General features: G+C 39.3%; 1 protein-coding gene across 1 annotated transcript; it reads right to left on the reverse strand.

Moving 5' to 3' along the window:
- Nucleotides 1-260: 260 nt before the first annotated feature.
- On the reverse strand, nt 261-4,365 carry LOC133815070 (uncharacterized). Its single transcript, XM_062247957.1, has 3 exons — nt 1,978-4,365; nt 1,564-1,911; nt 261-620 (listed from the first exon to the last, which is right to left on the reverse strand). The coding sequence occupies exons 1-3, from the start codon at nt 4,363-4,365 to the stop codon at nt 261-263; spliced, it is 3,096 nt and encodes a 1,031-aa protein (XP_062103941.1).
- Nucleotides 4,366-15,718: the final 11,353 nt, after the last annotated feature.

The raw sequence follows: 15,718 nt of genomic DNA on the forward strand, positions 1-15,718 counted from the left end.
GACCAAGGCCTCCGTAAAGCCGGTTTCCTGTCAAAATGAACCACACCAGATTCCAACACCATATCCCTAGTTGCTTCATCCCGAAATTTCACTAGAGTGTGACCTGCATTCATACGAGCAATTCTCTCTATCCCTAGCTTACCCCAAAGACGATTAATGAAGCCTTCAAACACAGCTAAAGGAGGATTAGCACCTAAAACAACACATACCATTGCTGGTTGCCAGAAAGAAGCTTCCACTTCTATCTCCTCCTTATCCCCTTAAGCTATTAATTTCCCATCTCTGACCAGAGGTTCCTCAAAATTGAGTCGAGCACCACCATGAGAAGCAAATGACTCCTGAAAGTTTGCCCACTTCTCCTTAGCCAATTCCTGAAAATCCTTCGCCTCCTTTACGTTTGCCCCTAACCTAGGCCCCGAATGGTTCCCAGGCTTGGAACCATCACAATCTGCCCGAGAAAGTACCTCCCCAACCTCTGAAAAATCAGTAACCGTATCAGCGAAAACCTCTTCTGGGGGATTGTCCCTCCCTTCATCTTCAACCACCACTCTATCATGTGTAGACTTGATTGAACTCCTTTCAATCGAAGAAGATCTGAGCACTGGCTTCTGAGTAGTTCTCTTACGTCACACCATCAGGAGAGAGAGAACCAGTCGCACACCTACAAGTTTTTTTATTTAATATCTTTTATTATTGTTATGTTTGTAATGTTTTTTCTTGTGTTATTTTCATAAATTAGCTCAATGGACTCAAGTGTGGTTAGAAAAGTTAAAGTTATAAGAAGAATACCAGACCCTGATTATGATAATGAGTTTGAGAGAGTGTTTCTAAGAATCAACCGAATTCACAAGGAGATAGAAAATATTATTAATAGTCATACAACAACCCTTTTAAAATCACATGAGAAGTTCATAGTTCTCATGCACTCAGTCAAACTACCGTTAGCAGAACCAAGCATAAGGATAGCATGGAATGAAGTGTTATTTGATAATGGTGTACCTATTGAAGATAAATATTACATATTTATGGATAGGTTTGCACGAAATTTCAAAATATTTGAGGATATTATATTACCAAATGGAGAAATAGGAGAAAGGGTTCATCAGTTATAAGATAACCTTAATCAAGTTCCTTTTACTTCAAGGTTTATCAACACTTGAGAGGATTATGAGGACTTCACTCAAGATATGCTAGAAGAAGGATCCGATGTGGAGCATTAGATGAATATAAGAACACATCGTTAAATTTTATTTTATGTTGTTTTAGAAATTTTTCACTAGTTTGTAATTCATTTCTTTTTTTTTTTTTATCAAGAAGAAAGTATGAACTTCATTAATCAAACAATCAAGATTACAAAACAAACCAGCAAAACATCTCAAAACTAGCTAACAGAGTAAGCCTCAACAGTAAAAAAAAACCAGTAGCTACAGCCAAAACAACCTAGGGAAAACATAACAAAATACAACCAAATTACATAGTAAATTGAGCAATTAAACACTTTCCCTGGACAGACAACTTCTTCTTACTAATACTACTAATTCTGTTCTGCAGTAAGAGTCTAACTTCAGCAGCTATACTAGATGCAGTTCGAGAGTAGAGATAAAAAATGCAACAATTTCGGTTCCTCCAAATGCAGTAAACAACAACAGCAAACAACATGTTATAAATGTGAGATAGTAACCCATTGTTCCTACTAGAAAGCCAATCTCTCCATCTGTCAAATTCAACCAGCCATAAACTGATCTTCAGCCAATCAGCTAATAACTCCAGAATTTTACCAGATAAAGAACAAGTGAAGAATAAGTGAGAATGACTCTCTTCACTAACACCACACACTGGGCACATGACAGACTCAAGAGGAACTTTGAACCTCAGAAGGTTGTCAAAAGTCAGTAACTGAGAGTTAATGGCCTGCCAAAGCAAGAATCTATGCTTAGGAAAAGACAATCTACACTATACAGCTTTGTAGTATCCTACCTGAGCATGATTCAAAGACTGCATATAAATATTGGCAGAGTTAAACTTCCCATTTAAACCAGCAGAAATGATATCCTCCCTACTAAATTTACCTCTGATATTGCATAACTTCCTCCAATACCAGCTGGTATCCGGAGGTAAACTATAGGACCAGATATCAGTACCTTTCAGATAAACTGAGTTGACCCACTTTACCCATAACACATCATGCTTTTCAGAGACAGCCCAAACATACTTGGCTAAAATAGCATGATTCCAACGCTGGCCATTTCTGAACCCGAGCCCCTCAAAAGCCTTAGGCAAACAAACTTTGTCCCAAGAAGCCATATGAATCTTACATCTATTCCCATTGAGACCCCAAAGAAAGCCTCGAGACAGCTTCTCAATTTCCTTGATAATACTTTGAGGGAGAACAAAAATACTCATCCAATAATTCCTCAGACCAAACAAAACAGAATGAATAAGTTGCATTCTGCCTGCAAATGATAGGTGTCTACTAGCCCATGTGTGTAATCTCATTTTTATTTTTTGAATGATGACATCACAATCTTCATGCTTCCATTTAGTAGGTCTCATAGGGACTCCTAGATACTTCAAGGGAAATACCCCCTCAGAAAGTTTCAACTCAGCTAATATCAGCTCACGGTCAGAAGCTGAAATTCCCCCATAAAATACCTGAGATTTACTCTCATTAATCTGCAAACCAGTCACAGAACTAAACTCCCCCAACACACTCTTGATGATTTTAACTAAAGACAACACCCCTTTACAAAAAATTAATAAGTCATCAGCAAAATAAAGGCTAATAAGCTTAAGATTCTTACATAAAGGGTGGAATCTGAAGGCTGAGTTCTGTGCTGCTAACTGAAGACTACGAGTCAGATACTCCACCACTAAGACAAATAAAAAAGGGGAAATAGGATCCCCCTGTCTCAGCCCCTTCGTCCCTTTGAATTTGCCCTGAATCCTTCCATTCATAATTAAGGAATAAGAGGTTTTGGAAATACAAGTCATTATCCAGCCAATGAATCTAGAAGGAAAGCATAACGCCTTAAGGAGATCCTCAATAAACCTCCAATCTATTGTATCATAGGCTTTGCTTATGTCAACTTTAATAGCGCACCGAGGTGAAATGGATGACCTTCTGTAATTCTTGATGATATCTTGACAAATGAGAACATTATGGGCTATTGATCTACCTTGAATAAATGCTCCCTGATTAGAGTGAACTAAAATAGGGAGGACTTTGGCTAACCGAGAGCAAAGTAGCTTTGAAACACATTTATACAAGGTTGAGCAACATGCAATAGGTCTAAAATCCACAGCTCGATTAGGAGTATCAACTTTAGGGACCAAAGATAATGAAGTATTCAGCACTTCTTCAGGGATAAAACTTGTCTCAAAAAATTGGAGAATCGCTCTACAAACCTCATCCCCTATGTCCGGCCACATCACCTTATAAAATGCTGACCCAAAACCATCAGGACCAGGTGACTTGATACTAGAAATACTAAACATAGCATCATGAATTTCCTTATGCGTGAACGGTTGCAATAATAGTAGCTGCTGGTCTAGGTTCAGTTTAGTTCCCATATCCACAATCTTACTGTTAATGCCCTTGGAAACCAAACTGGGACTGCCCATAATACCCTGAAAAGGGTTCAGAAAATGAGCAACAACTTCCGAGTAGTTGTCCACCACCCTACCTTGTTCATTGATGAACGTGGCTATTCTATTATCCTCTTTGTGTTTCTTCATATAGGTGAAGAAAAACACAGTATTCATGTCCCCTTGATTCAGCCACCTAATCTTACTCCTTTGAGTTAAAAAGCTGTAATAGCTTTTTTCCTGAACTCTGAACTTGGCAGTTGCTACTTTAACTTCTTCTTGGCAGATCATATTATTAGGATAAAGTTGAGCATAGTACAGAGCATTCTGAAATTCATCTTTAGCTTTCTGAAATTGAACCCCTATATATCCAACTTGGTCCATGTTAAACCTGTTAAGTTTATGCTTAAGCCTCATTGTCTTCAAGTATATGGATTTCAAACCAGATCCCTTCATCGGCTGCTTCCAACATTCCAAAACCAGCTGCTTAAAATGAACATGCTCAGTCCAAAAATTATAGAATCTAAAAGGTTTAATCCCTAAGTTCTCAATTGGAAGAACAGAAATGGTACAAGAACAGTGATCCGAACTAGTTTCCCATTTAAAAATAGCAGTAGAACTAGGGAAGTCCACAGCCCAAACCTCATTAATAAACACATGGTCTATTTTGGAATAAATTCTGGACACTCCCTCTTGATTATTAGTCCAAGTAAAGAAAGACCATGTACTTTTAAGAACTTCCAAATGGTTCGAGGCATACCAAATAGCAGAATCAGCCATTTCCAACTAAGAAATAGGCTTGCCCCCACTCCTATCCTTCGCTGTGAAAACAGCATTAAAATCGCCTAAAATCATCCAAGAATGAACCGGCTGAACAAGCTGAGAAATGCCTTGCCATAAACACTTCCTTTCCTCCAAAGTGTTCCTCCCATACACAAAAGTGATGTAAAACGCCTGTTTATGACCTGCCATTTTAACCAAACAGTGAACAAATTGAGAATCCTCTTTTATCAAGTTAACTTTGACAAAACCTTTCCTCCAAATTACCAAAATTCTTCCTTCAGTCACTGAACTAGAAAAATAGTCCCAGTTTCTGAACTTATTCCTCATTAAGTCCTGAATTTTTTCTCCCTTCATTTTAGTTTCTAAGATAGCACCAATCCATATTTTATTTTTGCTACAAATATCTAACATAGCAACATGCTTTTTCGGGCTATTCAAGCCTCTTATGTTCCAACTAAGTATATTACAATTATCCATTAGATGATTGTAAAATACCCCTGTCTCCAACACTCCCCTCTGTCTGATCCTGCAGGACCCCAAATCCATTTATCAATTTTTTCCTTTGGACCCCTCCTGTTTGCCCAAACTTGCTTGTATTTCCTTTCTGTCCATGCTTATTTTGAGATCCTAACTTCTTAGGAGTCTACCAGCTTGTCTTTGCTGTCAACCCCCCATCATCAGTTACCTCCACTTGCCTCTCCTTTATACCTGAAGACTGCCCCTGTCTAGCATCAGCATCCACCAGCTTCTCCTTATCCATTCCAGAACCTGATGAAACTCCTTGCTTGTCTTTACCCCTGTCATTTTCTTCAGAAAGATGAGGAAGAGAAACTTTCGGCCCCAGTGGTTGCCTCTGTTCCTTACGGCATTCAGACATTGAATGACCATAACCCTCACAATTTTTGCACTTGACTGGCAGCCACTCATATTCAACTCCTTGCTCCACTAGTTGACCTTGTTCATTCAAATAATGAATAACCCTAGGAGGATTATCTGAGAGTTCAACCTCCACCAATATCCTAGCAAACTAAACACGAGATCTCTCTCGAGTCAATTTGTCAACCATAATCGGTTTGCCTATAGTGCTCACTAAAGAACTAAGGCATTTGCTTCCCCAGTATTGAAGGCCAAGATCATTCAAACGAATCCACAAAGGAACTGAACGGATTAACCTAATTGCATTCAAACCCGTGGTCCAAGGATGAATAATCACAGGCTTTCTATCAAAGTGAATACAACCAGTCTCCAGTACATGATTTTTAGTAGCCTCATCATTGAACTTGACCATTATTAGCCCCATAGTCATCCTAGCAATTTGAGAAATTCCTAGATGACCCCAGACTCTCTTGATAAACCCTTCAAACACAGCCATAGGAGGATTAGCTCCAAGAACCATACAGATGACTGTTGTGTTCCAATTAGCTGCCTGAATTCTCACTTCCTCCTCATCTATTAGGGTTATCCTCTTACCATCCTTAGTTAATGGTTCAGTAAACTCTAAACTCTGTTCGCAGAAGGAGATATTACCCGAATTAAATTGATTCCAATGTTGTTGGGCTGAAGATTGAAAATCTCCCGTCTCCACCTTGTCCGCCCAGCTAGTAGCAGTAGCCCCATCTCCATTTAGAACTTCGTCCTGAACACCATCAGCAGCAATCTCCCCTACATCGGACTCAGATAGAAGCTTCCCCCGTGTCTGTACATTATCCTCATCATAAACCTCTTCACAAACAACCTCACTCCCAGCATTTTGGATTAAAGGAAGACCTTGAGCCTCAGATCTAGTCACTGGTTTCCTGATCGACTTCTTCTTCTTCGCCATGGGAGAAGGAAGAACCGAGAGAGAAACTTAATTTCTTATTTTAATAAAACATGTTATTTGCTTTTGTTATTATTTCATTTTTTAGTAAGTGTTAAGAGTTTTGGATTCAATTCAAAGTGTAAAGTTTAAATTCCTCTCTTATGGGTTAGCCCATTTGTGAAGACCCATTTGCTTTGCACTATTAGATTGGGTCCAATTTAAACGAATAACAATTAATAAAGCAAGGGTTCAAATTCCTGTCTTTTGGGTTCAAGTGGAAGTTTGGGGGCCTTAGTAGTGGGTACGATATACTAAACCCAACCCTCCTCCATGGAAGATTCAATTGTTAAGGCCCATTTACCCGAGTTGGACTTAATTATAATAGGGTAGTTTTAATAGATAGATGGACCTAATAGACAGTAGTACAATAGGCTAAGTTATAACCTCTACTTGTTTTGTTTGTCTTAGCTTTTAAAAAAATCTCTTTTGGGGAAATAGAAAAGACACATGGAGCAGGAACCAAGAAGATCTGAAAGACTAAATGGCCAAGGAAGAGATCGAGGCAAAGGTCGAGGAAGGGGAAGGGGGCGAGGAAGAGGAGTAGACGCCACCCCCATATATGAAGAAATTCCAGTAGCCCCAGGAGTGCTAGAAGCACCTAATGTAGTGGAAGAACCGGCAGCTGCTGTTACTCGAGAAAATTTAGAAAAAGTAAATGCCCGTCTAAGGGCAGAGCTAAGGAAAAGGGAAGAAGAGTTCCAAATAAACTCGGGGAAACAACAACAAGTGGTGTAGCAAGTCATTCCTCTAGCACAATTACTATAGTTGGCAGAACCTCGCTACGAGGCAGCATCTGAACGTTTTAGAAAGTAGCAACTGCCAAACTTTGACGGCGAATCTAACCCAATTGAAGTAGAAGAATGTCTTCGATGGGTGGAGTCCATAGTAAAACACATGCGGCTGGGAACGAATATCGAGTCTCATATGCTTCAAGCTTGCTAAAGAAAGATGCACACATCTGGTGGGGTATATGAAGCACACTAGAGATGTGAGCATTATGTAATGCCCTAACTAATTCTAGACCTCGAACCATTAAAAACTACTAAACATAACTACTATTTTGGAATACATTAAAGAAATAATAGAACTTTATTAAAAATCCAAAATACGGTACGGAATACAAAATATGGTATGGGATCCCGTTGTTATTTATATAAAAACATAAACATAAACATAATCTTTAATTAACTGTTTAAAAACTAAGTGCAAAAAAACATAAGAACATAAATTAAAAGATTTAAATAACTTCATCCTCGATCGTCCAGCAGTCCATTCAATCAGTCCATCCCCAATACACATACCAAGCTACCACGAATCCATCTCGCCTTCCAAGTTCATTTTCCTGCACCATCTAAAATAAAAGGAATGAGCCTAATGCCCAGCAAGGAAAATCTACTAAAAACATATATCATACATCATAAGACTATATCATAAAATGTATACTATAAAACATATGACGTAAGAACGTATATCATATAGGACTACAATATTAATGACCATTAACTCATTACCATAGCATGTGATAAAACAATCTAGGTCCTCAGTCTACTAATTGAGGTAGGTTAGATCACATGGTACTATATGATAACCCATCTAGGTCCTCAGTCTACTAATCGAGGTAGGGTAAATCATAACTCTAAACCAGAATAATGATAAAAATCTTGGGGTTTTCTATCTAAGCAACTATAAGTCCCAAGTGACAACAAAACATATTCATACATATATACATAGCACATAACATAACATAGCATATAAACATATCATAACACATAACATATCATTGCATATAGACATATCATAACACATATAATCTAACCTATTTTCCTTACCAAAAACCGAGATATTGGAGACAAGAATGGGATTGGAAACTCCTAAAATCAATAGTAAGAATCATGAGTTTCTAAATAATGGAGATAAAAAATGAGATCTAAACCATCATGATAGAAACTTACCAAAGAACCTTAAGTTTCAGGAAATTTAGACACCTAACCAAGAAGTCAGAAAATCAAGTTAGGATCTAAAAGAAAATGAAAGAAAATAGAAGAACTATGATGAATTAAACCTGAGGAAAAGAATACCTTGAATGGACTAGAACTTCAATGTAACGCCCTAAACTCCAGGGACTGTTACGGTGCACATTGCAAACAGTGCTAAACTCGCTAATCGAGTCATTTGGCCAAAAATGTGTAACTTAGTATGATTAGCAGTTTAGGGATTAAAATTTTTGGTTAAGATGTAACTTTCATTAGAACGTTTACTATATACATTGGGATCCCAAAAATATATTTTAAAGGTCTATTACAGAAAAATATTTACAACTGGCCGATCTAAGCGGCAAAATAGGGTTTAACCCTAGTTATTCTCCTTCAAACCTCGGTTGTGGCGGTCAAGCAACTGCATACGTACACATCGTCATCTAAGCTCTTCAACTCAAGGATGGTCCAGCTTTCTTTTGCCTTTACCTGCACCACATAGCACCTGTGAGCGGAAGCCCAGCAAGAAAACTCAGATAACACTGGGGAATGAAGGATAAGAAATCATGCCCTCCTGATTGGATGACTATCAAGTCAATCCTAATCAGATGAGTGGTTTAACACTAGAGGTTCCGGTAAACCATACTGAGTGATCGACAAACAAGTCACTACAGGGCTCAACACCCAAAGCCATGCAAATGATGATCAAAATGATCATATAGAGCTTATAGCTCTGAACAGATGAGTGAATATCACTTTGAGGTTTTGTTAAACCATAATGAGTGACTGTCAAACAAGTCACTATGGGGCCCGGTGCCCATAGCTGTGTAACGAAACCGTTACCTGGGCTTTCCTGCAATGGCTCTAACCAGATGAGTGACTGATGGGTAGTCACTAACATAAATAGATGAGAGACTGATGGGTAAGTCTCACGGGCTCAACACCCACAGCCATGGACTAAATAGCCACTATGGCTCTCAGTGACTAGCCTTTGGCTAGACAAGCGCTTATAGTATTCATCGAACTTGCGGTCGATCTGGCATTAATGCTCTTTGAGTCATCCAATGCAGATATCGATTAGATCTAATCTTTATTGGCTTGCGTTGAACACTCTAAGGTCGTCCTAACTTATGAGTCAGCACTGTGTGACCAGTGCCCAGTACCACTTCCGAACTTGACTAATGAGTCACAGCTTCACAGTTAATATTGACACCTTTGCCAATTCTGACTAATTAGTCAGTGCCATGCACAAGTAAGCAATGCTATCAATATGTATCATATGTCAATTATCCAAGAGTAGGGCATTCAGCATGCTTACTTAACAGTTGCTAGCATCATTATGATCATGCACAAACACAGAGACTCAAGCTCTGATCAGTCTCATACTCAATATTCATGGCATGCCCTAAACACATGTTCCTCGTGCATCGCATATATCACAGTTAAACATCCAACATGTATCAAGAATAACCATGCATGTCACATATGGGGTGCAGTTTTCTTACCTCTGGTTCGAGCGAGAAACAACAATTAAACGACCCTTGAGAATGATCGATCCTTTAATCCTTTAGCGGTCACCTAGTCATAACCAAACATAACCTTCAATTAATGAAAATCAACAAAGATAGGGTCTTGATCTAAACCCCACTCTCGGGACCTCGAAACATGCCCACATGGTGAGTAGATTCAATCCCGGACCTTAAGGATTGAAACCCCGAGCCAAAAACCCTTAAAAACACTCAAAACGGGGTTCTGAAGAAACAGAGTAGTGCTACAGCACTACTCTCCTAGCGCCCCAGCGCTCTTCTCAGAACCACAAACCGCCCTTCACTCCCTGCAGGTAGCACTGTAGCGCCCTATACTGGGCGCTATAGTGCTACCTTCAGCCAGAAGATTCCCAGAAACTTCTCCCTTCGATTCCACCATTTCTAACCCAAAACAAAAGCTTCCAAACATCAAATTAAGTCCTAAATGAACCCAAATACCACCTCCACATGTCCTAGGCACCACAACACCAAGAACTCTAGCCAAAACTCCAATCAATTTCCCACTTTCCAACCCAAAAACAAGCTGGAACTCAGCTAAGAAAATAGAGCAAAACCAAGAGTTCTAATGGCTAAAAACTCACCTCAATCTCAGCAACACACCCTCTTCAATGGTGGAGCATAACCCTAGGTTATCCCAGCTTGGTTCCTTGGCATGATTCCTCAAACAAAGCTTGAAAATCCAAAGAGAAATGGAGGAGAAAAACCAACGGGAGAGAAGGAGAAAGAGAACTTTGTTGTCCTCTTCTTTCTACAGCCTTAATGGCTTATATCAATCTCTAAGGGTGAAAATACCTAAATGCCCTTCAGTCTAAAATAAAACCTTAACAGCCACCAAGGGCAAAATCGTCCTTTCGCACCTATTTCGTTAATCATAATTAACACCCTCCAATTCCCGCTATTCTCAATATTCTCACATACCAATAATCCATATCCCATTACCCTTTAATTCCCGATAATGTTTTAATCATTAAAATCACCCTGAGACTCAAACCGAGCCTCGAACATAAACCCGTTATGACCAGACCGAACACTTGCATTTCATGATAGTCTCATGCCGAAAGGCTCGAACAAATTCACATATAATGTGGTACCATCCAAAACTCACCGACATGCACGAAAATACACAATTACGCCCTCAACGGGCTAAATTACCAAAATGCCCTTATAATTATAAATACACCCATATGCATGCATATATTATCATATAATAATATAATTCATAGAAACATGCATATAACCATTTAATATCATAATAAATCAATTATGGCCCTCCCGGCCTCCTAATCAAGGTCCTAAACCTTATTAGGAAATTTGGGGAATTACATTCGATCTACACCTCGATACCGAAATAAAACTCTATCTTACTTCCCAAGTGTTTAGAAAATCTTAGATTGTAAAAGCTTTTAAATCCCAAAACCCTAGTGTTTTCTCTCTTATAATACCTTAGTATCTTGGAGCCTCTGAAGAATGCTTGAATGATGAATGAAATGGCTGAGTACTAGGTCCTATTTATAGATTTCAAGGAGTGAAACTAACCCCTTTTAAAAAGAATAAATAAATGAATATAAATTGAATATATTTGAATTTTTGGTTCAACAGATGCCTAGAACGTTCAGGAGCAAATCTAAGTTTTTGAGGGTTGTTTATAATTTAAATCCACAAAGTTTCAAAAATGGCTCCACGAGCCAATATATCGCCTACCCTAGGCGATATATCACCCCTACCTATATCCCAAGCTTCCGTGGTTTCATTCGTGCGAAGTCGACGTGTTTTTTCGTATCTCCCGTAGGCGAATATCAGCCCCTATAGCTGCGATATATCGGCATACGCTGATATTTTAAACACGTTTTTGCACACTTTTAGCATATTTGAAGTTTGTTAAAACAACTTTGACTGAGTAAAACGTCCTAACAGCTGCTGGAAGGTTCTAAAGCTTCTAGATTCTTCCATTATTAATTTATTCATCTAAAATCCTTAAATCCTTAAATAAACATGCATGTGACAAGTGTCACGCTCTTAATAATTCTATCTAAACCTTAGGTTATAATAAATAATATTTCTAGGACCAACTATATTAATCAAACCTTATGTTATAATTAATATTTCTAAACTATAGGTTAAACTTATAAAACCCATAACTATTTATATGAGTTTAAAAAAAAACTAAAATCCTGGCTTAAACCAATATCCACTAAAACTAAAATAATACTACTACTTACCTAGCTAGGTAAAATTCCGAGACGCTACAATTATCCCCTACATAAAAGAATTTTGTCCTCGAAATTTACTTACCAAAAAATTCCGGATACCGTGCTAGGATGTCTTCCTCCAACTCCCACGGTGCCTCGCGTTCTGAACTATTACTCCATAGGATCTTGACTATCGGAATACTCTTAGACTGTAATTCTTTCATCCCCTTCTCTAGGATGCTAACTGGTCATTCCTCGTAACTGAAGCCTTTCTGGAGTGCTATCATATCGTACTTGAGGACATGAGATGTCAAACACATTGTGGCTATCTGCTAGAGCTAGCGGTAAGGCTAATTTAAGAAGACTTGATCTCTGACTTTGAATTCTACATCTTGTCGCTTAGCATCCGCATAACTCTTTCGTCAACTCTGAGCAGCGAGGATACGCTTTCTAATCAATGCCACTTCATCCTGAGCCTCTCTAATAGCTTTGGGTCCAAGAAGTTGTCTTTCTCCTACCTCATCCCAATTTCGACATTTCCTTCCATACAGATTTGAGAAGATAACACTCCAGAAACAAGCGCGCAAGCGCGCAACATATCTTCTCAAATCTGTATGGTACGCTCTGGCTGACTGTCAATATGAGGATGAAATGTCGTACTAAAACTTAACTTGGACCCATGGCTTGCTGCAAGCTTCCCCAAAATCTCGATGTAAACACTGATAATCTATCTAATACTATGGTCTTAGAAATTCCATGCAATCATACTATCTCTCGAACATAAATGTCTGCATACTGGTCGGAAGTGTACGTAGTCTTGACAGGTAGGAAGTGAGCTAATTTTGTGAGTCTATCTACCACAACCAAAGTCAAGTCGTGTTGCTTATTTGTTCGTGGTAACCCTATCACGAAGTCCATGGCTATGTCTTCCCACTTCCATTCTAGAATACTAAGCGGTTACAATAAGCCTGCAGGTCACTAATGTTCTGCTTTCACTTGCTGGCATATAAGGCATTTGGACACATATTCTGCTATGTCTTTCTTCATTCACAGCCACCAATATAGAGCCTTAAGGTCGTGAGTCATCTTGGTCGACCCCGGGTGAACCGAGTATGGGGTAGTGTGTGCCTCTTCTAAAATCATCTTAATTCCATAATCATTCGGCACACACATTCGTCCTTTATATCGCAAGAACCCTTGTCCTGACATGGAGAAATATGTAGTCTTGCCTTCTTTGACTGCAGTCATGTGTGATACTAACGTGTCATCATGCCCTTGTCTGATCTGTATATCTTGTAATAGACTCGATTGGATGGAAAAATTAGCCAATTGACCCCTGACTAGTTCTATTCTGGCATTAGTCAGCTCTTGCTGAAGCAACTTTTCTATTCTGGATAATGCTACTAAATTTCCATAACTCTTTCGACTTAGCACATCTGCAACTATGTTTGCTTTCCCTAGGTGGTATAGGATTTCGCAGTCATAATCCTTTACTAATTATAACCGCCTACGCTACCTCATGTTGAGCTCTTTCTGTGTGAAGAAATACTTTAAGCTCTTGTGGTCCATATAAATCTCACATCGTTCTCTATAAAGATAGTAGTGCCAGATTTTCAATGCGAAGACCACCACTGCCAACTCCATATCGTGTGTTATATAGCGTTGCTCGTATTCCTTGAGGCGTAGGCTATCACTCTATCATTCCACATCAGCACACAACCCAAACGTTGCTTCGACACATCACAATATACTACAAACTTGTCGTTGGGTGTCGGTACACAAAGTACTGGTGCTGAGATAACTTATCCTTCAGCAGCTGGAAGCTTTCTTGACATCTATCCGTCCAGTTGAACTTTTGTTGTTTTCGGGTCAGGTTGGTAAGCCGAGTGGCTATCTTAGAAAAGCCTTCTAGAAATCTCTGATAATAGCCTGCTAGCCCGAGAAAACTTCTAACTTTTGACGCATTCTTAGGTCTTGGCCAATCCTTCACAGCCTCTATCTTAGCTGGGTCTATTGCGACTCCATCTTTGGATACTATATGGTCGAGGAACGCTACTTGCAAAAGTCAAAATTTGCTCTTCTTGAACTTGGCGTAAAGTTGATGCTCCTTCAGTCGCAGCATAGTCAATCTTAAATGTTCCTCGTGCTCGACTTCGTCCTTGAAGTACACCAAAATATCGTCAATGAACACTACGACGAATTTTTCCAAGTAATCCTTGAAGACCCGATTCATTAAATCCATGAATGCGACTATAGTGTTGGTAAGGCCAAAAGACATAACTAGAAACTCGTAATGTCCATATCGAGTTCTAAAAGCTATCTTTGGTATATCCTCTTCTTGTGCCTTGAGCTAGTGATAATTGGACTGTAGATCAATCTTAGAAAACACGGTTGCTCCTCGGAGTTCATCAAATAAGTCATCGATCCGGGGTAGCAGGTACATATTCTTAACTGTCACCTTGTTCAGCTCGTGGTAATCTATACACATTCACATGCTTCCATCCTTCTTCTTCACAAATAGCACTGGTGCTCCCCATGGCGAATGGCTTGGTCTAATGAAACCCAAGTCTAAGAGTTCTTGCAACTGCATTTTCAACTCCTTGAGTTTAGTAGGTTTCATCTGGTATGGTGCCTTGGAGATAGGCTCAATTCTCGGTACTAGTTCGATTGTGAAGTCAATTTCCCGAGTAGGCACTAGTAAGTCGTCAGGAAATATCTCTAGAAATTCCTTTATAACGCGGACATCTCCAACCTTTAGTGGTGTTTCTTTTGCCACATCCATTACGCTTGCTAGGAATGCGTGACATCCTTTCTCTCTCATCCTCTGAGCTTTGAGAGATGAGATAAGCGGTGTCCATAGTCCTGAAACCATTCCCATAAAACATTGTTTCTGATCATCAGGACTTTGGAATGTCACTTGCTTACGTCTACAGTCGATGGTTGCGCCATGCCTTGCTAGCCAATCCATGACTAGTATTACTTTGAAATCCTTGATCTCTAGCTCTATCAGGTCTTCTTCTAGTTCCGTCTCCTTGATTTTGATTGGTACGCCTCGTACTATTCGTGATGATAGGACTACTTCGCCCAAAGGAAATTCTGTCATAAACCTAGTTCTAAATCTTTCACAAGGTTTGTCTAATTTTTCTATCATTCCTAACGAGATATACGACTGTGTGGCTCCCGAATCAAACAATACTGAACATATACTATTGAGGATAGGAAGCTGACCTATGACCACTTTGTTACTAGCTTCGGCATCTCCCTGGGTCAAGGCAAAGACTCTGGCTGGAACCATCTTGTTGTCCCTCTTTTCTTCTTGCTTGACCTGTGGACACTCCTTTTTCAGGTGACTTTCCTGGCCACAACTGTAACAACCTTTGATGTTTGTACGATACTCTGTAGGATTTCTTTTCTGGCACTTGGAGCACTGCGGGTATTCTACATAACCCGACCTATTACTTCAATTATTTTTTCGTGCCCTTTTGTCATTGTCGGCCTGCTTACTATCAAGATGTTTTCTTTTTTGCCCATTATTGTTGTGCTGGTGGTTGTTGTTGTTTCAACCATTCTGAGTTTAACTCTGCTGATTAGATTCAAACTTGCTGGCCTCCTCCTTACTAACATTTTCTTGGAGCCTTTCCACCTCTATAGTCGTTTCTAGAGCATCGACATAAGAAGTTGTTCCAGGATTTGCAAGCTTGACTCCGAGCTCAATCTTGGGTTTGAGTCCCTTGGAGAACTTGGTAACCCTCAAGAAATCAGTTGGGACCAACTCTGGTG

This window comes from Humulus lupulus, chromosome 2 (assembly GCF_963169125.1).
Source record: "Humulus lupulus chromosome 2, drHumLupu1.1, whole genome shotgun sequence".
Taxonomy (NCBI): domain Eukaryota; kingdom Viridiplantae; phylum Streptophyta; class Magnoliopsida; order Rosales; family Cannabaceae; genus Humulus; species Humulus lupulus.